The 22,323-nt window shown below is 46.2% G+C and overlaps 1 protein-coding gene across 1 annotated transcript in view; it reads right to left on the bottom strand.

Moving 5' to 3' along the window:
* SDHB (succinate dehydrogenase complex iron sulfur subunit B) overlaps positions 1-20,823 on the bottom strand; it is a 30,072-nt gene extending 9,249 nt beyond the window's left edge. The window contains exons 1-3 of the mRNA XM_046004812.1: positions 20,622-20,823; positions 9,079-9,206; positions 1,217-1,302 (exon numbers count right to left, since the gene is read on the bottom strand). Coding sequence (XP_045860768.1) covers positions 1,217-1,302; positions 9,079-9,206; positions 20,622-20,693 — 286 coding nt within the window. The 5' untranslated portion in view covers positions 20,694-20,823. The remainder of the gene's footprint in view (positions 1-1,216; positions 1,303-9,078; positions 9,207-20,621) is intronic.
* Positions 20,824-22,323: the final 1,500 nt, after the last annotated feature.

Here is a 22,323-nt window from a genome sequence, read left to right as displayed (position 1 = left end):
GAAAAGCATCTCTATTTCCTGCGTTGCTGGGACTTGCATGGGCAAGGCTGGTATTTAATTAGAGCAGAGCATTCCCTAACAGCAGGACTCAGCACGACTATCATACTATCTGTCAGCGTTTGGTACACTAACTCCCATCCTCCACAATTAGCTGAATCAAAGCAGATGTCTTAGCAGGACTGAAATACTTGAAAAGTATAGCAGAACAGACAAAAAGTGACAGGCCAAGAGCTATAGTGATTTTCCCCTTTCTGGAAGGTCATTTCAGGAAGAAGCTTCCCACTGGTCGTGGCTCAAGCGACCCTGTTTCGGTTTGATCCCAGGTTTTCCAAGCCTGGAGAGCCTGAGCAGAGTGTACCACCTGAGCGCAATTCTGGAATCTGACAACCATGGCTGACTCCTGGCTCCTCACTATCTGCGTGTTTTTCGGAGTCCCTTAACCTCCCTGGGCCTAAAGGCGAATAGTGCTGGTCTAGCCCTATACAGAGCCTGGTACACTGACGGGGATCTACGGCCGTCAGGACCTGTCAGCCCTTGGGCTATCCATCCCTCTGGGATTTTTGCTACGTCTGAGCACAGCTGAAGGATTATTTACGAGTTTTCTTAAAATCAACTCATTTTTACTTCAACTTGTATTAAAAAACTAGATCACTGTTCCATGGTCATTAGTAATTCTATTTTCCTAACATGTCACCTCAATATGCAGCCATGACCATGAGAAACGCTGGCGTGAACGTGCCCGAACTCCGCTCCTGTAGCAGCAGCGGCACACGGCGGGAAACTCTGCTCCCACCCAGAACGGTCCTACTGAGCAGCTGCTCTATACACACGGACACACGCAATGCTGGGAGCCTGGGGGTGGGTGCACTGGACCCCAACTAGAAACTCTCCACTGTCTCCCCCCACCCCCCTCCCGTGAATGAACTCCGCAGGGGTTGCTAAGGTGGCTGCCAGCAGGCGGGAGCAGCTGGTCCCCGAACTGTGTGGCACCTCACGGGGATGCCAGAGGCCGTAACCATGTGACATAAAGCTCCCGATGGGAAGGAAACTCAGAAACTCAGAAACCAGAACCCGTACTACACTTGGAATTTTTGGCACATTTATCCAAGGAACAGGAAGTGTGATGCCCAGCAAGGTCCCCTGGCAGAAGGGGTCGTGGCAGGCCCCGGAACCAGAGCCTAAGCATCTGAAGCCTAACAAGGAAGGAAATGCTTACCTTCTCTACATGATCTTCGGAAGGTCAAGGTAGAATCAATTTCATTCTTAATCTTGATTAAAGCATCCAACACCATAGGACCACATCTGCCCAGAAACAAGAGAATACCCCGGTTGTACTGACGAAGTTCAATTTCCCTGCTTCAGTACAGTATGATCTGAGACGCTGCACACGGTAGCTGCTCTTCTTATCCACTCGGTTTTCTCAGGGCACACTCAATTTTTTTTTTTTTTTTAAAGATTTTATTTATTTGATAGAGATCACAAGTAGGCAGAGAGGCAGGCAGAGAGAGGAGGAGGCATGTTCCCTGCCAGCAGAAAGCCCGATGTGGGGCTCGATCCCAGGACCCTGAGATCATGACCCGAGCTGAAGGCAGAGGCCTTAACCCACGGAGCCACCCAGGCAATCCCGGCACACTCAATTTTTTCCACACTTTTATTTTTGTGTATTCCTTTGCATTTTCAGCATGGTGGAGTCACACTGCATATGCATTTCTAGGAAAAGAAAAGCTACAGGACGGGTGCCTGTGCCCTGTGTACTTCCCAGGCATCGCATTTAAAAACACATGCCCCCTTCCCCAAACAGCCTTTAGCATGACCCAGACTTTTTTTTCCTGGCTTTACTGATATCGTGGCCAAGGTGTGGATTTAAGGTGTTTAGCAGGACAGTGTGGCACAGAACCGGGCATGTCTGTTGTGAAATGATCACGAGGACGAGATTAGCTACAGAGCTGTCCGCAGTCTACCAGCAAAGCGCAAATACCCCACCGCCCTAGCCCTATCTTTGCTAAGATCGGGAACTGTGACCTTAACAACCTCTGCTATTTGAGGAGGGAGAAGTATTACTTATCACTGTCAGTGTTTTTAATGCGAGAGCTCTGAAAATCACAGTGGCTGAATTATGTCATAAAATCAGAGATTTTTCTGCACTGTTTACTGAAAGTCTGCTCTGTGCCAGGTTCTGGTCGGGATGCTGGAGGCGCACCAGAGAACAGAACACATGAAAATCCACACCCGTGTGGCGTGTTCCTTCTAGTCAACCAATGCCGGAGACTCCGTTCACCGTGCTCTTTGCCCCTCTACTTACGAGATCTGGGAATGTTTCTTTAAAGGCAATTTTTTCAAAGCCGTGAACCTTTCACCTGCTCACCCCGATCCTTCCTAGATACTGGTGGTCACCAAATATGTAGCTTTTGGAACCGAGCAACCTTTGCAACACCACCTGGGTGTCCCACATCCTAACTCAGTCTGCTGCCATCGACTGGGAGACAGTGTCAGATCCCTCCTCAGACTATCCCAAGTCCAGGCTGTCCCCTGTGCTCCGAATGGCTGGCTACAAATCAGAGATTCTCACGATCCCTTCCTTGGATTTGAAATTGCTAGAGAGGCTCACAGAACTCAGAGAACAGTTAACTTACTAGACTATGACTTAGTAGAACAGCCAAATGGAAGAGATGCACAGAGACACTCCCTCTCCCTACAACTCCACGAGTTCACCCAACCAAGCTCTCTGAACCCCACACTCCATGAACTTTAGGAATGTTTCAGTGCCGCAGCACGACTGAGTAATGGCTGTTGGTTTAAGTGATTCGACCTTGAACTTCTCCCTATTCCCAGGTCAAGGGGTAGGGCTGAGGGATCCAAACTTCCAGACAGGATTGGTTCCTCCCACTGAAGTAGGAGATTATCTGGATTTCAGAAACCTCACTAACATAAATGCCAAGGGCTAAAAGGGGCTTGTTATGAATAACAAAGGACCACCCGCTTTACCTTTATTATTTATCCAGAGCTATTTCAGGAACTGGGAGTAAAACCAAATTATAATAATACAAGATGACCTTGTAGCTCTTATTTCTTCGGATTTACAAGGGTTTTAGGAGTCAGAAAGCCTGGACAAGACCAAAATATACCACAAATTTGTTATATCTGATGCTAACCCTCCCCTTCCCTCACCCACAGCCCTCAACCAGCAACTGGCTATTTGAGTTCTAATTTGGATAGTGGAATTACCCAATTTTCAAATTACCCAATTTGAAAAATGCAATTTTTCAAAACACAGATTTAAATGCTTACATCCTTAAACTGACTACCTCTTCCTCTTAGGATACTACCACTTTCAAATCTAAGAAGACCACACCCCTTCCTGAGGTTTCATGAATACACAGGATTTTCTCCTAGCTTTTACATCTCTCAATATATATATATGGGAATGGCTGGGGCAGAGGGACAGAATCCCAAGCGGTTCCATGCCCTGCACGGAGCCCAATGGGGCTCCACCCCAGGGCCCTGAGATCATGACCTGAACCGAAACCAAGAGTCAGATGCTCAACCTGCTGAGCCTCCCAGAGGCCCTGGCATCATATTTTATTTATTTATCTTTAAAAATATTTTATTTATTTATTAGAGATCACAAGTAGGCAGAGAGGCTGGCAGAGAGAGGGGAGGAAGCAGGCTCCCTGCTGAGCAGAGAGCCCGATGTGGGGCTCAATTCCAGAACCCTGAGATCATGACCTGAGTCGAAGGCAGAGGCTCTAACCCACTGAGCCACCCAGGCGCCCCTAGAGTATATTCTTTGACCACAAGGCCATAACCAATACGCTTTGTTCTTTCTTCCCACTCCTGTCTGCCTATAAATCTTTCATTTTGCGCAGCTCTGGGGAACTCCTTTTTCTTTTAAGTAGGCTCAAACCAGAACTCTGAGATCAAAACCTGAGCTGAGCTCAAGATTTCGATGTTTAAGCCACAGAGTGCCCCTTGGAGCACCTTTCCACCTGCTAGACTGGATGCTGCCTGATTCAGGAATGGTTAAACAAAGTCAGTATATCTTTAAAATTTACTTAGCTGAATTTTGTTTTTAACAATATTTAAAGCGCCATTTCTTGTAAGCAGCATGAAACTGGGTTTTGGTTTTTATCTATTCTGACAATCTTTGCCTTTTAATTGGAGTGTTTACTGTCTTTGCATGGTAGGATTATTGATGTGGTTGGATTTGGGTCTCTCATTGTCCCAACATCTTTCTTTTCCCTTCTTTCTTTCCTGACTTCTTTTAAGTAGTGAGCATATGGGTGTGAGGGGAAGGAGGGGGAGGAGGGGGAGGGAGTGGAATCCTCAAGCCAACTCCCAGCCTGGTGAGGCTGGATCCCAGGACCCTGAGATCAGCATGTGAGCCAAAACCAAGAGTCGGATGCTCAAACGAGCCACTCAGGCTCTCCTAAGTAATATTTTTAGAGTGAGTAGATATTTCTGGAATTCCATATAATTTATATATTGGCTTTATAGCTCGCTCTCTCCGGATTAAAAACAAAATGGTTACTTTAGAATTCTAATGTGCATCCTTAACTTTTTGATCTACTTAGAGTTAATATTGTACCATTACATGTAAGACCTTCCAACCTTATAGGCCAGCCTGTTCCCAGCCCATACGATAGTTCTCATACATATTACATCTGTATAAGGTATATGCTACACAATACTGTAATTCTGCTTTAAATAGTACTATATATACTTTAATGAAAGTAAGCAGAGAAATGTTTTTTAATTTACTGTAACTAGTGATTTTCTTTCCTTTCCGAAGAACCAAGCTCCTTTAGCCTAAATAACTCCTAGCATTTCATGTAGTACCAGTCTTCTGGCTATGAATGCTTTTATTTTTTTGTTATCCGAAAATGTCTTCATCATTTTGTTGAGTACAGAATTCTGGTTGGTAAGTGTTTTTTAGAAGTAGTTTAGGGATGTCCTTTCATTGCCTTTTGGCGTCTACAATTTCTGAGGAGAGTAAACCACCATTTGCACTATTTCCCAGATGTAACATGTTTTCCCCTTCCTGCTTTCCAGATGTTCTCTTTGCTCTTTCGATCTTCAGGAATTTGACGATGATGGTCCTGGAGATAGTTTTCTTTGTATTTACCCTGCTTGGGGTTCACCAAACTTCTTAAATATGTCAATCATGTCTTTCACCAGCTTCGGGGGGATTTCTTGGCCATTAGTTCTTCAAGTTATTTTTTGGCTATTCTCTCTCTCTACTCCTCCTGGGACTGCAATTATGTATATGGAACCTTCTGGTATCATTCCACAGATCAGTGAGGTTCTTTTTTTTTTTTTAAAGTTTTTTTTAAAAAACATATTTTATTTATTTGACAGACAGAAATCACAACTAGGCAGAGAGGCAGGCAGAGAGAGAGGAGGAAGCAGGCTCCCCGCAGAGCAGAGAGCCCGTTGCGGGACTTGATCCCAGGACCCCGGGCCCACCACCAAAGCCGAAGGCAGAGGCCCCAACCCACTGAGCCACCCAGGTGCCCCAGTGAGGTTCTTTTTTAAAAAATCTTTTTGTTCCTAAGAACAGGTAACTCCTATTGTATTTCCAGGTTCACAGAGTCTTCCTATTGTCACTGCCAATCTGCGGTGAGCCCTATCCAGTGATTTTTTTTTTTTTAACGATACTGCTATTTTTTCAGATTTTCCATGTGGTTATTTTTTAAGTTTTTGTTTCCAGGCTAAGACTTCCTATCTCATGAGCATCTTTCCCTTTAATCTGTGAACACAGGTGTTAACTACTTAAAATCCATGTATGCTAATTCCAGTAACTGGATTATTTCAAGGCTGGGTGGCCTCTACTGCTTGTCTTTCCACTTGAGTTTGGGTCACGTCTCACTGTTCCTGGTAGGATCAGTGATGCTGGACTGTACGTTAGACCTCGTGAATAACACGATGTAGAAACTCTGGATTTTACTGTCTCTCTGGAGAGTACGGATTTTTAAAAATATTTTTTAATTTAAGTAGGTTCCATGCCCAACGCAGGGCTTGAAGTCACAACCCAGAGATCAAGAGCTGCATGCTCTACTGAGCCAGCCAGATGCCCGATTGTTTTTATTTTTTTTAAAAGACTTTATTTGACAAGAGAGAGAGAGATCACATGTAGGCAGAGAGGCAGGCAGAGAGGAGGGGGGAGCAGGCTCCCCGCTGAGCAGAGAGCCCGATGTGGGGCTCGATCTCAGGACCCTGAGATCATGACACGAGCCGAAGGCAGAGGCTTTAACCCATTGAGCCACCCAGGTGCCCTGCCCCTGACTGTCTTTAAAGATATTCATTTATTTATTTATTTATAGCAGGCACCGAAGAGCAGGGGGAGCAGCAGAGAAGAGAGCATCTCAAGTGGACTCTGCAGAAAGCGTGGAGGCTGACATGGGGCTTGATCCCACATCCTCAAGATCATGACCTGAACTGAAATCGAGAGTCAGCTGCTTAACCAACTGAGCCACCCAGGTGCCCCAATTTTTTTTTTTTTTAAAGCAACAATTAATATGGGCTGAACTCCCAACTTGGACAGAGTCCATAAACAGAATCAGGAGCCTCCCCCCGCCCCATTTTCTGGTTGCCGTAGTAGCCATACAGTGTACCTTCCTGTTGTTCAGTCATTAAGTCTGGTTTCATTTCTACTCTTGTACCTCCACATCAACTGGGGTCTGCCCTCAGGAAGGAGCATCCAAAAACTGTCCATCTGCCCAGCAGCATTCTGTTCTTCCAAGTGCCAATGGCCTGCCCTCCCAGGACCTGCCTGTGATGGTTACTCTCCTGTGCCCACAGGTCATTACTTCTGACGTTTTGTCCAAAGTTTTCCAAAGTTTACAGCTACTGTTTGGGAAAGGGCAGTCTGATGAAAGCTACTCTGCTCTGACTGGAAGTGAATGTAATGCCTCTTTAAAATTTTATCATTTGGGGCATCTGGGTGGCTCAGTGGGTTAAGCATCTGCCTCTGGCCCAGGTCACCGTCTCAGGGTCAGATCGAGCTGCGCATTGGATTCTCTGCTCAACAGGGAGCCTGCTCCCACCCTGCTCCCCCACCTACTTGTGATCTTTAAAATCTTTAAAAAAAAAAAAAGTTTACCATTAAAAATTACTAATAAATTTAACTCTTTCAGTTTTAGCCTCATTCTGTAAGTTTTGATTTGCAATGCTTTTATTTCCCAAGTAGCTAACAGTATTTTACATTATTCCTTAATAAAGCAGTTATTTAAAAGAGTGCTTTCTAACTTTCAAGTAGTTCAGAGTTTTTTGCTTCTGATGTGAATTTTTAGTTTTATTGTTTTATGGGCAGAAAATTGGCCTGGGGGGCACCTGCGTCTGCCTTTGGCTCGGGTAATCATCTCAGGGTCCTGGGACTGAGCCCCATGTTGGGCTCCCTGCCCAGCGGGGAGGCTGCTTCTCCCTCTCTGCCCCTCCCCCTGGTGTGTTGTCAAATAAATAAATAAAGATCTTTAAAAAAAAAAAAAGCGCTCTGTATTTCCTTTTCTTTGAATTTTATGTATGATTTTTGGTTGCTGGTATTTGGTAACTGTCTGCTTGACAAGGTTATATATCAAGAACTTACGTGTTGATACAGAGTCAAAGAAAGTGTTGACAGTATTCGTTTTCAAACCATTTTCTGGCACCACGGAAGCTTTTGTTCAACAGAAATAAAATACTTATTCACTGACAAATGAAAGAGGTCATAAAATAGAGACGTTCCGGTTATGCTGGGGAGAGGTGGGGCGCCCAGTGGGAAGCTCAAGCCCCAGCTCACTCCTCTTCCTTCCCTTTGGCTGCCTGTGGAGATCCTTCAGGGTGGAAACCGATAAAAGACAGTGCCGGGGCACCTGGGTGGCTCAGTGGATTAGGCCGCTGCCTTCGGCTCAGGTCATGATCTCAGGGTCCTGGGATCGAGCCCCGCATCGGGCTCTCTGCTCCGCAGGGAGCCTGCTTCCTCCTCTCTCTCTGCCTGCCTCTCTGCCTACTTGTGATCTCTCTCTCTGTCGAATAAATAAATAATAAAAAAAAAAAAAAAAAAAAAAAAAGACAGTGCCTCAGAGACAGAGGAAGGACTCAAGCTGCTGTTGGGGGCCTCTGGAGGCCAGACTATGAGCCACGGAGCAAAGAGGCCTAAAAGCTGGAAGTAGCCCTGAGCTTACAGCCAACGAGGTAACAGGCACCTCGCGTTAGCAATGGTAAGGAACTGAATTCTGCCAACAGCCCGAAAAATAGAAAATGGATTTCACCTTAGTCTCCAGAAAGGAACATGGCCTGCTGACACCTTGATTTCAGTCTGATGAAACCTTTACCAAACTTCTAACCTGCACAACTGGGAGATAATAAATCCATGCTGTTTTAAGCCACTAAGTTTATGGCACTTTGAAGATTTTATTTATTTATTTGACAGAGAGTGAGAGAGAGAATGACAGGAGAGAAGGTCAGAGGGAGAAGCAGACTCCTCATGGAACTGGGAGCCCGATGCAGGACTCGATCCCAGGATTCCGGGATCATGACCTGAGCGTAAGGCAGTTGCTTAACCAACTGAGCCACCCAGGCACCCGTTTGTGGCACTTTGATGGGACAGAAATGGAAAGAATAACAGAGGTACAAATTGTTAATATTTTAACTATATCCCGCTCTTGTCCTATCACCATTCCAGCCAAATCTGTGGTGTCCACCCGCTCTACGGTACTCCGAGGAGTTTGTCATCCTCTGATTTGGGGAAAGGAAAGAAAATTTTTCAAAAAGTTGTTCTTCTTGGTATTTTTTCTTTTTTCTTTTTAAGTAGGCTCCAAACCCAGAGTAGAGCCCAACATGGGGGACTGAACTCCAAACCCTGAGATCAAGACCTAAGCTGAAACCAAGAGTCAAACGCTTCATTGACTGAACCACCCAGGAGCCCCCAGTCATCTTTCTGAATCAGGTACATACCTCATTCTTATCTGAAAAAGAGATGATAAATTCCAGACCACGAATGATCTGTTTTTAAGCCTTCCAAGGATGCGAAAAGCATGTCCCTGAATCAGATCAAGCTTCGCTTTCACTTATCAAATACCTAGCTCTCACACAGATACTCACTTATTCAAATCAATTTCGTAAGTTTGCATATGGGGTTTATCTCCAGTCTTGTCTGGGTCCCATCGGTAGATGGCAAATTTCTTGATTCGGGGCGCTGCGGCGGCAGCTGTCTGGGCCCCCCGGCAGGCCTGCAATTGAAAAATTCAGAACGAGAAAAAAAAAATATTAAAATTGCAAGATAAACCCTGTGTGTAGCTGGCACTATGAACTTCCACACTGGATATAAGCCCACACATGATTAACACAAACTGTTTCTTTTTCTTTTTTTTTTTAAAGATTTATTTATGAGGGGCAGAGGGAGAGTCTAAAGCAAACTCCCCCTCTGAGCACAGAGCCCAAAGCGGGGCTCTGATCTATAACCCGGAGACCACAAGCTGAGCCGGAATCAAGTTGGGACACCTAATGGACTCAGCCACCAAGGTGCCTCCTGATAAGAGTCTTCCTGAGAAACGCAGTGAGTCATTTGATAATCTAACAAATACTAAGCACCTAGCACGTACCAGACAAGGTGCTGGGGGCGGGTGAAGTAGCACATAATGAAACAGTCTTCGCCCTCACAGAATCTACTCTGTATGAGCAAGAAAGAAATTTAATTGATTAATTTATTTGACACAGAGCGAGCGAGCGAGCGAGCGCCAAGCAGGGGAGCAGCATGGAGGAGAGGGAGAAGCAGACTCCCTGCTGAGCAAGGAGCCGGATGCAGGGCTCGATCCCAGGACCCTGGAATCATGACCTGAGCGGAAGGCAGATGCTCAACTGACTGAGCCACCCAGAAGCCCCAGCAAGAGAGAAATTAAATATTCATAATACAGTATAAAGAGGGAGGAACACAGCGGACTTGCCCTAGTACAAGACCGGGGAAGGCCCCATAAGGGATATTCAAGCCGTGGCCTGACTAGTAGGGATCAGGGAAAGGAGTGGGGTGTATAAACGGAGGAACAACATGTGTGGAGGCCTGGATGGGGGAGAGCACAGCGCATCTGGGACCTGAGAGAAGTCCAGTATGAGTTGAGGGGAAGCCTGAGTAAGGATGGTGATGGCGAATGTGAGCAGGTCAAGATTTCGATTTTATCCTAAGAGCGAGAGGCCAGCACAAACGATCAGGCGGGAGACATAATCATATTTATTCCCGAGAAGACTATCCCGGGCTTGAAGGAAGAACTGTCAGACAACACGTGAAGAAGCCAGCAGAAAGCTACTGGAGTTGTCAAAATGAGATGCTGCTGCTTTTAGATTAGGTGTCCTCGGCAGTCTGGGCTGCCGTGACAAGATGCCGAAGGCTGGGTGGCTTAAACACCACTTGTTTCTCACAGATCTGGAGGCTGGAAAGTCCAAGATCAAGATGTCAGGCAGACCTGGTGTCTGGTGAGGACCCTCTTCTTGGTTTACAGATGGCTACTTTCTTGCTGTGTCCTCATGTGGCAGAGAGATCTTGTCTTTTCCTCTTTTTTAAGGGCGCCAATCCTGTCCTGAGGGCCCCATGCTCATGACCTCATCTAACCCTAATGCCCTCTCACAGGCTCTATCTTCAAGCACCATCACAGTGGGGGCTGGGTTTCCAGGTATGAATTCTGGGGGAAACGCAAACATTCAGGGCACAGGAAAGAAGAGAACACATTTAGGGAACTAACACACAGCCGAGTCCTGTTCTCTAGGATGATTCTATTCCATGTCCTGGACATTCCGTCTCTGCCGGCGGCTCTCACACCAAGAGCCCAGAACCCGGGAGTGCCACTGCAGGGGCTGCTGTGAGAGGGTCGGGTGAGGAGGCCTGGTCTGCCTCCTTCCTTCCTTCCTTCACCAGAACAGCTTCTTCCTAAGAACCTATTTGCCAAAAGGGTGCTGTTGCTCAAAAGTTTTGTATTTAAATTCATACTCATTTTTTTTCCTTTCATTCTATTCAATTTTATTTTTGTATATATGAAGGTTTTGCTTTCTTTACAATTTTGGGATTTGGTGTCTTCTAACAGAGAGACCAAAACATACTCAGAACCATGAGGATCACCCTGGTTTGTCCACCCTGTAAGATTATTCTCTCTTGCACCCCCCCTTTTTTCTCTTGTTTTTTATTTGTTGTTTGTTTGTTTGTTTCTTTTTCTCTTTTTTCTCTTTTCTGGTTTCTGACCTCTTCAGATTTGTTCAGTGTGTACTTTGCTTGGGTAATGCTTCCATTCATTTATTTTTTCAGCGTAACAGTATTCATTGTTTTTGCACAACACCCAGTGCTCCATGCAATACGTGCCCTCCCTATTACCCACCACCTGCTTCCCCCAACCTCCCACCCCCACCCCTTCAAAACCCTCAGGTTGTTTTTCAGAATTCATACTCATTTTTAAAGCCACTATTTATGATGAGCTGATGAGAGTGGCCACGACTGGGAACCCAAGTGTGCCTGTCTGACTCCAGGACCCAGGTTCCTAAATACTATACTATCCTACTTATCTGTGAATATTTGCAGGTCTCTTCTCAGTTCTGTCTTCTTTTTAAGTCTTAAATTCTTTGAAGGCATGTATACTAGAGTTCTCCTAAGAAATAGAATCAGGAGTATGTATATTTATATATATATACATATACATGTCTACATATATATGAAAAAATATATACATACTTATATATATTTATAAGAAGAGATCGTATTATAAAGAATTGGCTCATGATTATGGAGGACAGCAAGTGCCAAGAACTGTAGCTGGCAAGCTGGAGACTCAGGAGAGCCAATGATGTAAATCCAGCCCAAGCCTGAAGGCCCATGATGAGGCAGGAGAGCCGATGATACGGTTCTAGCTCAAAAGCCAGCAGGCTTAAGACCCAAGGAGAGTTGATACTCAGTTGGAAAGCAGTCAGGCAGGAGAAATTTCTTCTTATTTGGAGGAAGAGGAACCTTTTGTTCTACTTATGCTCTCAACTGATTGGATAAGGCTCACCCACATTAAGGAGGATTTTAGTTATTTGAGAGAGAGAGAGAGAGAGAGCAGAGTGAGAGGGCAAAGGGAGAAGGAGCAGCAGAGGGAGAGGGAGCAGCAGGCTCCCCACTCAGCAGGGAGCCTGGTGTGGGGCTCGATCCCAGGACCCTGAGACCATGACCTGAGCTACCCAGGTCTATTAATTTAAATGTTAAACTCACCCAAAAACACTGTCACAGAAATACCCAGAATGGAAAGTTGGACCAACTACCTGGGCACCCTGTGGCCCAGCTGACACATAAAACTAACCATTCACGGGGTGCCTGGGTGGCTCAGTGGTTTGAGCCGCTGCCTTCGGCTCAGGTCATGATCTCAGGGTCCTGGGATCGAGTCCCACATCCGGCTCTCTGCTCGGCAGGGAGCCTGCTTCCCTCTCACTCTCTCTGCCTGCCTCTCTGCCTACTTGTGATCTCTGTCAAATAAATAAATAAAATCTTAAAAAAAACAAAAAACAAAAAAACAACCATTCACAGCATGGAACAGGTTCTATTTTACATCTCCCAGCATGCCTAGTCCAGGTCTTTGCATACAGCAGTTCAATTTGTGGTTAGGAATAATTGAAGAAAAATGCAAAAAATTATATACTGGAATTTAAAATAAATTTAAAAAAGAAAAGAAGCAAAAAGCAAAACTTGGGCATTAGAATAATACAAATATGCTGTCCCCACTGCATAGCCCTTGAAACTCTTCCATCTAAGTGGAGGACACCAGGCAGAGGCCACACCAAGTCCCCTGGGACCTACAGGCGAGGCAGCAGAGGCGTCGGCGGTGGGGGGGGGGGGTGGGGTGGCGCGGTGGCGATTGGTCAGATCCTGTCAGTCCAAAGAGCAACCAGCAGCTGAGCCCCCGTTTGTATGCAGACACATGCAGACTATCTCCCAGGCCAGCTAGTTCTCTTAAAAGCTGGTAAAAAGGGGCGCCTGGGTGGCTCAGTGGCTTAAAGCCTCTGCCTTTCGCTCAGGTCATGATCCCAGAGTCCTGGGATCGAGCCCCACATCGGGCTCTCTGCTTGGCAGGGAGCCTGCTTCCTCCTCTCTCTCTCTCTGCCTGCCTCTCTCCCTACTTGTGATCTCTGTCAAATAAATAAATAAAATCTTTAAAAAAAAAAAAGCTGCGGGGCGCCTGGGTGGCTCAGTGGTTTAAGCTGCTGCCTTCGGCTCGGGTCATGATCTCGGGGTCCTGGGATCGAGTCCCGCGTCGGGCTCTCTGCTTGGCGGGGAGCCTGCTTCCTCCTCTCTCTCTCTCTCTCTCTGCCTGCCTCTCTCCCTACTTGTGATCTCTATCTGTCAAATAAATAAATAAAATCTTTAAAAAAAAAAAAAAAAAAGCTGGTAAAAAAAGATGAAACTGGGAAGGTTAACTGTGTAACTACGAGAAATGTGATGGTCTTACCTAATGGCAAAAAAGTGTCCTGAATTAGGTGAGGATGAAAATATAAACATCAGCTCTCAGTATGAGAAAAGGAAACAGAGAGATGAGAATGAAAGGGAAGATAAAAGTAGTATTTTCCTTTATCACCAACCTGGCTCGGATCAGCAGTAAAAGGAAAAGTCATTTTTACAACTGAAGTCTTCCATTAGGGATTCCATCTTCCCCCTTCCCCCCTTTTTAAAGAATTAAAGGCAGGATTCTCTTCTAGTCCGTTATATATATATATTTTTAAAGATTATTTATTTATTTATTTGACAGAGAGAGATCACAAGTAGGCAGAGAGGCAGGCAGAGAGAGAGAGAGGGAAGCAGGCTCCCCGCTGAGCAGAGAGCCCGATGCGGGACTCGATTCCAGGACCCTGAGATCACGACCCGAGCCGAAGGCAGCGGCTTAACCCACTGAGCCACCCAGGCACCCTAGTCCGTTATATTTTATTTATTCTTAAGCTCTACATGGGGCTTGAACTTACAACCTGGAGATCAAGAGTCACTCCCTCTAGCGAATGAGCCAGCCAGGCACCTCCCCCCCCCACTCCATTTTGTAAAACGGCAGAACATTTGGTTAGCGCCACCCTGTGGCGTGTAAGACAAAGTGGAGGAAGTGAAAAGATCACTCGAGATACTTATTCCAGCAGCTTTCTGCTTGCTTGGTGCCCCCACCTTGTTTTGGTTAGATTTAATGAGGTATAACTCGCAATAAAATTCACCATTATAAGTGTATAGTTTGATGAGTTTTAATGAAGTGGTATAACTCCCACTGTAATTATGACAGAACACTTCCATCTAGAAAGTTCTCTAGTTTTCCTTTATAATCAATGCCCTACCCTATCCCTTGTAACTGATGTGCTTTCTATCACTACAGATTTGCCTGTTACAGAATTTCACATAAATGCAATCAGACAGGGAATCTTGGCTTGAAAGCTTCTTTCGCTCGACATAATGCTTCCGGGATTAATTCAGTGTTGTGTATGTACAGAATTTGTTGCTTTAAAAAAAAAATGAACTTTTCATTTTGAGATACAGAATCACATGCGTTTCTAAGAAATAATGAGATCTCTCAAATCCGTTACTCAGTTTCCCTCATGAAGACAATGCCCCACACTACTGCACAACCCACAACTAGACATGGACACGGACAGACACAGAGCATTCCCAGCCCCACAAAGCCCCCCAGGACTGCTCTCTCAAAGCCACACCCACAGCCCTCAGGCCTCCCTCCCTTACTCCTTAACCCCTAGTCATCACTAATCTGTCTCCATTCCTGTAATTTTGTCATTTCAAGAATGTTATATATAAATGGGATCATCTAGTATGTAATCTTTTGGGATTGGCTTTTCTTTTTTCAACATAATTCTCTGGAGATTCATCCAAGTAGTGTTTCTTTTTACTACTGAGTAGTGTTTCATGGTATGATGGACTCCGGTTGGTGTAGCCATTCTCCCACTGGAGGACATTTGGGTTGTTTCTGGTTTTTGGGTACATGAGTGAAGTTACAATGAATATTTGTGAACATGTTTCCATTTCTCTGGGATAAATGCCCAGGAAGGTAACTCGAGCTGTGCGACAGTGACGTGGGTGGCTGCCCTCCCTGTGGTAGGTGGTGAGAGAAAGAGGGACAAAATGCCTTTAAAACACAGAACTCTTAGGGCACCTGGGTGGCTCAGTGGATTAAGCCTCTGCCTTCGGCTCAGGTCATGATCCCAGGGTCCTGGGATCGAGTCCTGCATCGGGCTCTCTGCTCAGCAGGAGCCTGCTTCCTCCTCTCTCTCTGCCTGCCTCTCTGTCTGCTTGTGATCTCTCTCTGTCAAATAAATAAATAAAATCTTTAAAAAAAACCCAAAAAACACAGAACTCTTTTTTTTTGGCCAAGACATTAGTAAAGCTTGGACTTTCAAAAGAAGCTGGGACTCTGGAGTTGCTAACTCCAGCTCCATGGCTGTGAAGGGGGCAAAGTCATCCAGTCTAAAGAAACTCAGTCTCACTCCCACAAAGGCTTATCGAGGGTGACGGCCATTACCGGCCACAGGTCCTCACCTTGACACTTCTAATACTTAAGTCGGCTTCATATCCACTCTACAAAATACAAAGGTCTAGACTTGCTCATGCAGATCTTCCCAAATGTGATTAGGGAATTTTTTTTTTTTTTGCAGATCATTTAAATTCTTATCCTACGAATGACGTGAGACAAAAACAATGAAGGGGGGGGGCACTGAAACAGAGTACTACCATAAGGCAATGAGCCCCAACATAAAATCTGGGGTATCCCAAAGTGTTACTGATTTTTTCTAAACAACTAATTTTGTTACTGATTTTTTTCTAAACAACTAATTTAAACTAAGTTTTGTGTATTTTATACAACACTCAATAGGATAAGTGGGGGAGGGCCAAGAGGAAGGAGAGAAGATACGGAAATCAAAATTACCAGAGGCGGCTGTGGTTCTAAAGTGAAGGAGTGGTGGAATATGGCAGCTGCGATAAGAACAAATAAATTTGTGCAACAGAGAAATCTTAAAAATTTGTTACATGGGTGTCCTAGGAGAAGGGGGAGGGGAGCTTCGATTCCCTGAGCCCTTACCATGCGTGAAATGTACTAAATTGTCTCTAATCTTTGCCACATCTCAACAACAGAAGTTTTATTATTCTCAGTTAAAAAATGAAAGTAAAAATCTTACAACAAAAGAACCAGGATGCAAACACAGGTCCTTCCACTCCAAAGTTCCACCCTACACCCATTCTGTCTGTGGCAAAAATGCGAATCTGAAATAGAACAGCACGAAAAGATAATCTGTCTTCACAAACAAATCTAACACTCAACTCATACAATTAGCAAGTTCTTAGGTAGTAGCTGGCCCAGACCTATTCATTTGTTTATTTGCTCAATAAATAATTACAGAGTGGCTTCCATGTTCCTGGGACTGTTCTAGGCCCTGGGGATCAAGGGCAAAGTACATGTACATTCTGATCCTCGAGGAGCTTACAGTGGCCGGAGGCACACACAAATAACACTGACAGTATGTGGGCCCTGGGGGTACGTGCAATGGGGGGGTGGTAAGGGACAATAAAAAGGAGGGAATGGGGGTCCTGGCTCTAATTCTACAATTCTAAATGGGGTGGCCAGAGAAGGCTTCATTAAAAAAGGTGACAGTTGAGGAACATCTGAAGGAGGTGAGCAAGCCATGTCTGTACCCAGGGGAACAGCAAACTGGGCAGAGGGGTGGGCACGTGTCTGAGGAGTGACAAGGCCGTCAATGTAGTTGGGATCGGAGTGAGGGAGAGGGGGAGGAATGGCCAAGGGAATCAGAAAGTTACCAGGAGAGCCAGATCACAAAGGACCTTCTAAGATCTTGTTTTTTTTCTTTTGTTTGTTGTTTTGTTTTGTTTCTCTATGCCCATTATGAGGCTCGAACTCATGACCCTGAGCTCAGAAACCCCACGCTCTACTGACTGAGCCAGCCAGGCACCCCTAGCAAATTTCTTTAAATGTACTCGGTGGAGGTTGTATATTTGAGATTCAAACTTTGGATATTTTTATTTTTAAATATTTTTAAAGGTTTTATTTATTTATTTTAGAGAAAGAGATAATGTGCAGTGAGAGGCAGAGGGGAGAAAACCTCAAGCAGACTCCATGCTGAGGGCAGAGCCCCATGTGGGCTCCATCTCATGACTCTAGGACCACGACCTGAGCTGAAACCAAGAGTCCAAGGCTCAAATGACCTGAGCCACCCAAGTGCTCCCCACTTTTTGTTAATTAAGTAAGCTTTAGGTCCAAATGACCCCGAGAGCAAGAGTGGCATGCTCTACCGGCTGAGCCAGCCAGGTGTCTTGGCCTTCTAAGGGTTTCTGCTTTTACGCTGAGTAAGAGAAGAACTCCTGAAAATTTTGAGCAGAGGAGTGACACAGTCAGACTTAAGTTTTGAAAGGATCATTTTGGCTTCTGTTATGAAAATCAATCAAAGACAAAAGCAAAAAAAACACAAAAACCAAAACTAGGTAAGAACTGCAGTAGTCAGTCATCAGCTAAGAGATAACAATGGCTTGAACCAGGTTGGTGGCTATGGAGGGCAGGAAGTGGTAAAGTTTTGAATAGGTTTTAAGAAACAACTGACAAGAGCTCCTCAAAGACTGGATATGAGAGTGAGGCAAAGAGCAAGGATGACTCCAGCTTCTGGCTCAAGCCACACGGTATAAAGATGAATAGGGAAATGGGGTGGTAGCTGGATTTTTATATATTTTTTTAAACAACGGGAGAGATTGTAGCATGCTTGCATGCTGCTGATCTGATGGAGAGGGAAACACGGCCAGTGGAGGGAAGGGCAGACTCACTGGAGAGCTACCTCTGAATAAGCGATGGGATACAGAGCGCGATCGAAGGGTTAGCCATAGAAGTCCTGCTCATTCTCCCACAGGAACATGAAGAAAAGGAGAACACTTGGGCAGAAGTGGGGAGGTGGGAAACAATTTAAGTTTTTTTTTCCTTGTGGTCTCTCCAGCAATTTATATTACAAGCTCGAAGAGGAGCCTTCAAAAGCATTTCTACCTTGGTCTATAAAACTGAGTATTCACTGCTGAGCATGGCCTTCTAGAAAATCTCAGATAAGATTAACTCCATAGTTTATAATTAATTTAAGGAAGGTGGCAAGATAATTAACAACTGGACTGAACCAGACTGAGGAGGATGAACAGAGTGAATTCTGGATCATGCTAAAGGCGGCTTGTTATTTCCCTAGGAAACCTTCCTTAAGGAGCAGGCTTAGAGCTCAACAGAGCAGACACAGATTTGGAGGCAGGAAAGAAAGATGTGGAAATAGGACAGGAGGAAGGCAAAGAAGTCTGCATAAGCCTGAGTAAAAGAGAAGGTGCAGGCTTGTTTCCGAAATGTCTGAGTGGCACTGGTTTAAATCCAAGTTCTACCACTTAGTAGCTGTGTGTTCTTTGGTAAATTACTTAACCTCTCTGACTCTATCTCCTCTTTTGTATAAAGAGGAGGGAATATTAATATCTACCTCGTAAGATTAAACTGGAGGGTCAGGTGGCTAGCATAGTCCATAATATAATTTCTGCTTTTCAACACTGGCAATATCATCAGTTTCTCTATTATTCTGATTGGCAGACAGGTATCCTAAGACCTGCCAGTGCTAAGAGCAATGAGATACACAAGGAGAGAAGGCAGTACTTGCCCTAACGTTGTTCACAATCTAGATGAAGAAATAAGGCAACACAATCAATTAATACATTACAGCCAGACACTTACAGGCAAGAACTATGATTTACGGGAGCAGACTAATGCATAAAAGGAATTCAGAAGGGAAATCCTGTATCTTAGAGACCTAGGAACCTGAGTATCACCTTAGATAATACACCAAGCTCATTATTTCTTTTTTTTTCTTTTTTTAAAGATTTATTTGACAGAGAGAGAGAGAGAGAGAGAGAGAGAGCGCGCGCGCACGCATGCACAAGTGAGCACAAGCAGGGGGAGTTGCAGGGAGAGGGAGAAACAGCCTCCCCGCTGAGCAGAGAGCCTGATGGGGTTCCATCCCAGGTCCCTGGGATCTTGACCTGAGCTGAAGGCAGACACTTAACGACCGAGCCACCCAGGTGCTCCTGATGACTGGATTCTTTTGAGGTGGTTTTTACTGGAACGAATGCACATTCCTAAGAGGTGCAGAGGAGGGACTCTTCAATTTCTCTGCCCTCAGGAAACCCTGCAACGGCCTCACCTGGAATTACGAAACTGACCTATGAAATTAGCCTTCTCCTCACTCATTTGTGTAAGAGGGACCTGAGCTTTAGAACTCATTCTCATTGGCTGGGCTCTCACAACTTAATTGCTTGCTCAGCAACTATAAAAGGAACTGGTAAACAAGGTCATTATTAGCCATCAATTTAACGCTCCGAGGACTCCAACTGAGGCTCTTGTAGGCAGTCCTCCTTCCCTATCTCCTCTTTTCAGAGAGACTATAAAATGACTTGTCCAGAGTTCACAGCCAGCATACTGGAAAGAGCTAGTACCAGAAGACAGGCCATACATACTGTCTGATAGGGCCAGAGCAGTATTTAGAGTGAGAGACAGCCTCATGCAAGCCCAAGAAGGGGAGAGGAACTAATAATTCTTGGTTCACCTGTGTCCAGGATCTGTGCTAGGAGTTTTTCTCATATTATGTTAAAAAACAAACAAACAAACTGGATTTAGGTCCACCAGTTCTTGGCCATGATATCCTGAACAAGCAAAATTTTCTTTCTGCGGCCTAAGTCTGCAAACTTCTAAGGAGGAGGTAAGAACTGTTTATCACCCACCCTACAGGGGCTGTTGAGGAGATCAGAGGAGGAAATGGACTTGGAAGGAATTTGTAGATTTTTAGTTCCTTATGTGTGCAATGGCAATTTCCCTCCCGCTTACAAACAGTCCCATTTAGAACGTAGATCAGAAGCGTGTGGTTTCCTGACAATACAAGAGGGGTGTGGGGAGACGTACCACTGCACACTGAGTAATATAAACAAATACAAGAAGGCAGCGCCAAGCTCTGTACCTTTAAGATCCATGCCAAAACTCGCGCTCGGTATGTTGTATGCCCTTTACAGACAGAGACACTGAGAGGATGACATCCAGTCTTTCCCGCAGCCTCCCGCCAGGGGAAGGGCCCAGATCCTTCAGGAGACAGAGTGATCTGCCTCCATTTCTCCCTTCCCAATCCCCGTCCAGTCCCTATTTACTGAGCCCTCAATCTTGCACCCTGGAGGAGAGACCTCCCTTGCCAGTTCCCATCCTTCCCACTCCCGCAGGTCTGTCTCTCCCACAGAGGCTAGTCTTTAGACAGAGAAACAGCTTGGAGCCCAAAGGTTTGGATTCGAATTCTGCCTCCAACAGTGTTACTCGCTTGCCATGTGACCTTGGGCAACTCGAGACTCCTCTCCGAACTTTTCCCCCGGATCTTTAAAAAGATCCTTGATATCTCCCAGGCTGCGGCGAGGCGCAGAAAGATAACGGACAGGGATGCTCCAGGCCCAGAACCGAGACTACGCAGCGGGAGCGGGTCCTCCCCTTCCCTGAGGCCTTGCGCTGTGCTCCCTCGGCCTCCTCCACGGCCCCCTGAGCAACAGGCCGCCTCCATCACTCTCCTGCCTGCCCTCTCCCTCCGGCCCCGCATCTCACCTGCAGGCAGGCTCCGCCAAGGGCTGCAGCCGGGAACCGGCGTTTCAAGGAGACTCCGACCACCGCCGCCATCTTGGCTTCTGACGTCGCGCCCCACCTCTTAACCCCGAGGTCGCTCTCCGCCGTCGTCCCGCCGAGCACCGCGGCGCCGAGCCGGCGTCCACCCAGGACCCGCTAGCGGCGCTGGAGCCGCGGAGTAGGAGGCGGTTCCGGTTTCCCGAAGGGGAGGAGGGAAGGCGGAGAAAGAAAACGCGAGCATGCGCAGTTGTGCGTGCGCGGCGCATGCCCACTTGGCTTCCCGCCTTCCTAAGGTGACCTTCCCAGAAGGGGGCGGAGTCTGGAAGGGAGGGAGTTGTAGGGACCCGGGCTAAGATAGTGGGGTGGGGAGGAGCCCTCCGGTCTGAGTCCAGTCCTCGTGTTAGCCTCCTTCCTTCCTGAGAAATTGTCAGTAGTATCACTCATCTCTTAGTGATGAGCTTATTGGCTTTAGTCAGACAGTTGTCAGACACAGTGTGGTTTGCCCGAGAGTGTCCCGATTTTGGCATCCCGAGAGTCCTGCATCCTGAGAAACTCCTCAGTCTCGGGCAAACTGGGAGGGTTGATGAAGGAAACGAGGGGATGTCAAAGATGATGGGTCATCCAACCACCCACCCATCCATCCATCCACCATCCTCGCATCCATCCATCCATCCATCCTCCCATCCATCCATCATCCATCCACCCACGCATCCATCCATCCATCCACCATCCTCGCATCCATCCATCCATCATCCATCCACCCACGCATCCATCCATCCATCCATCCATCCATCCACCATCCTCGCATCCATCCATCCATCCATCCACCCACGCATCCATCCATCCATCCGAAGATACACCAGCAGCACTGCTGTGCTGGGCGCTGGGTCACTGTTGTGAGTGAGCAAGCCAGGCACAGTTCCTGCCTTCACCAGGTTTACTGTGGGATAGGGACACAACTAGGCACTCATGCCTCAGCGAGCTTTGCTCTGTAAAATAGTGGGGAGAGGGGAGCAAGCCCTTGGTGGCTTACTTAGCTACATAGCACCAGAAATCATTGCTTGATATGCCTAGCGCGATATGCCTAGCGCTGGGCGCCATCATCTCACTTAAGCCTGCCAGTAGTCTTGTGGGAGAAGTCTGTGTGTGTCCTTCTTCAGTTTAGTCCTCTCAGCTGCTTTCCCTGACCTCTCCGAGGCTCATCTCAGAGCCTGCCTCCTTCTGGGGGCTTGATTACCTCAGTTCTCCAAGTGGCTTGGTCTCTTAGGTCACCTCTGGCAAACTTTATGTAGGCAGTTGGCTTTGCAGGTATCAGTGTTTGTCAGGAATGACGTTTTCCCTTCTCTGCCTGCTTATTTCTAACATACAAAGGACATCTTTTCAAGGTCTTTGGTTTTCTCACAGATCATTTAGATGTGACTGGGGAAATTAAGAAGGCCAGACAAATTGGTTTATTGGGGCGAAGTTTCTGGAGCCCTGGGCTGGAACCTGGCTACATTGGTCTGTGGCCTCATTAAAAGGAGGGGTGTAGTGAGGCCATATGAAATAGCCTGGACCCCTGGGTCTAACCTCCAAACTTCTCAAGCCTGTGTGACCTTGAACAAGTCCCTCCTCATCTCTGGCCTATAATTTCCTTTCCCGTATCATCAGGGTGTTGGTCCAGCTGAGGTAGGGTTCTGTGATT

The sequence above is a fragment of the Meles meles genome, chromosome 1 (assembly GCF_922984935.1).
Source record: "Meles meles chromosome 1, mMelMel3.1 paternal haplotype, whole genome shotgun sequence".
NCBI classification, from domain to species: domain Eukaryota; kingdom Metazoa; phylum Chordata; class Mammalia; order Carnivora; family Mustelidae; genus Meles; species Meles meles.
Note: the sequence above shows the minus strand (reverse complement) of the source record. Positions and strands in the feature narration are given on the sequence as shown.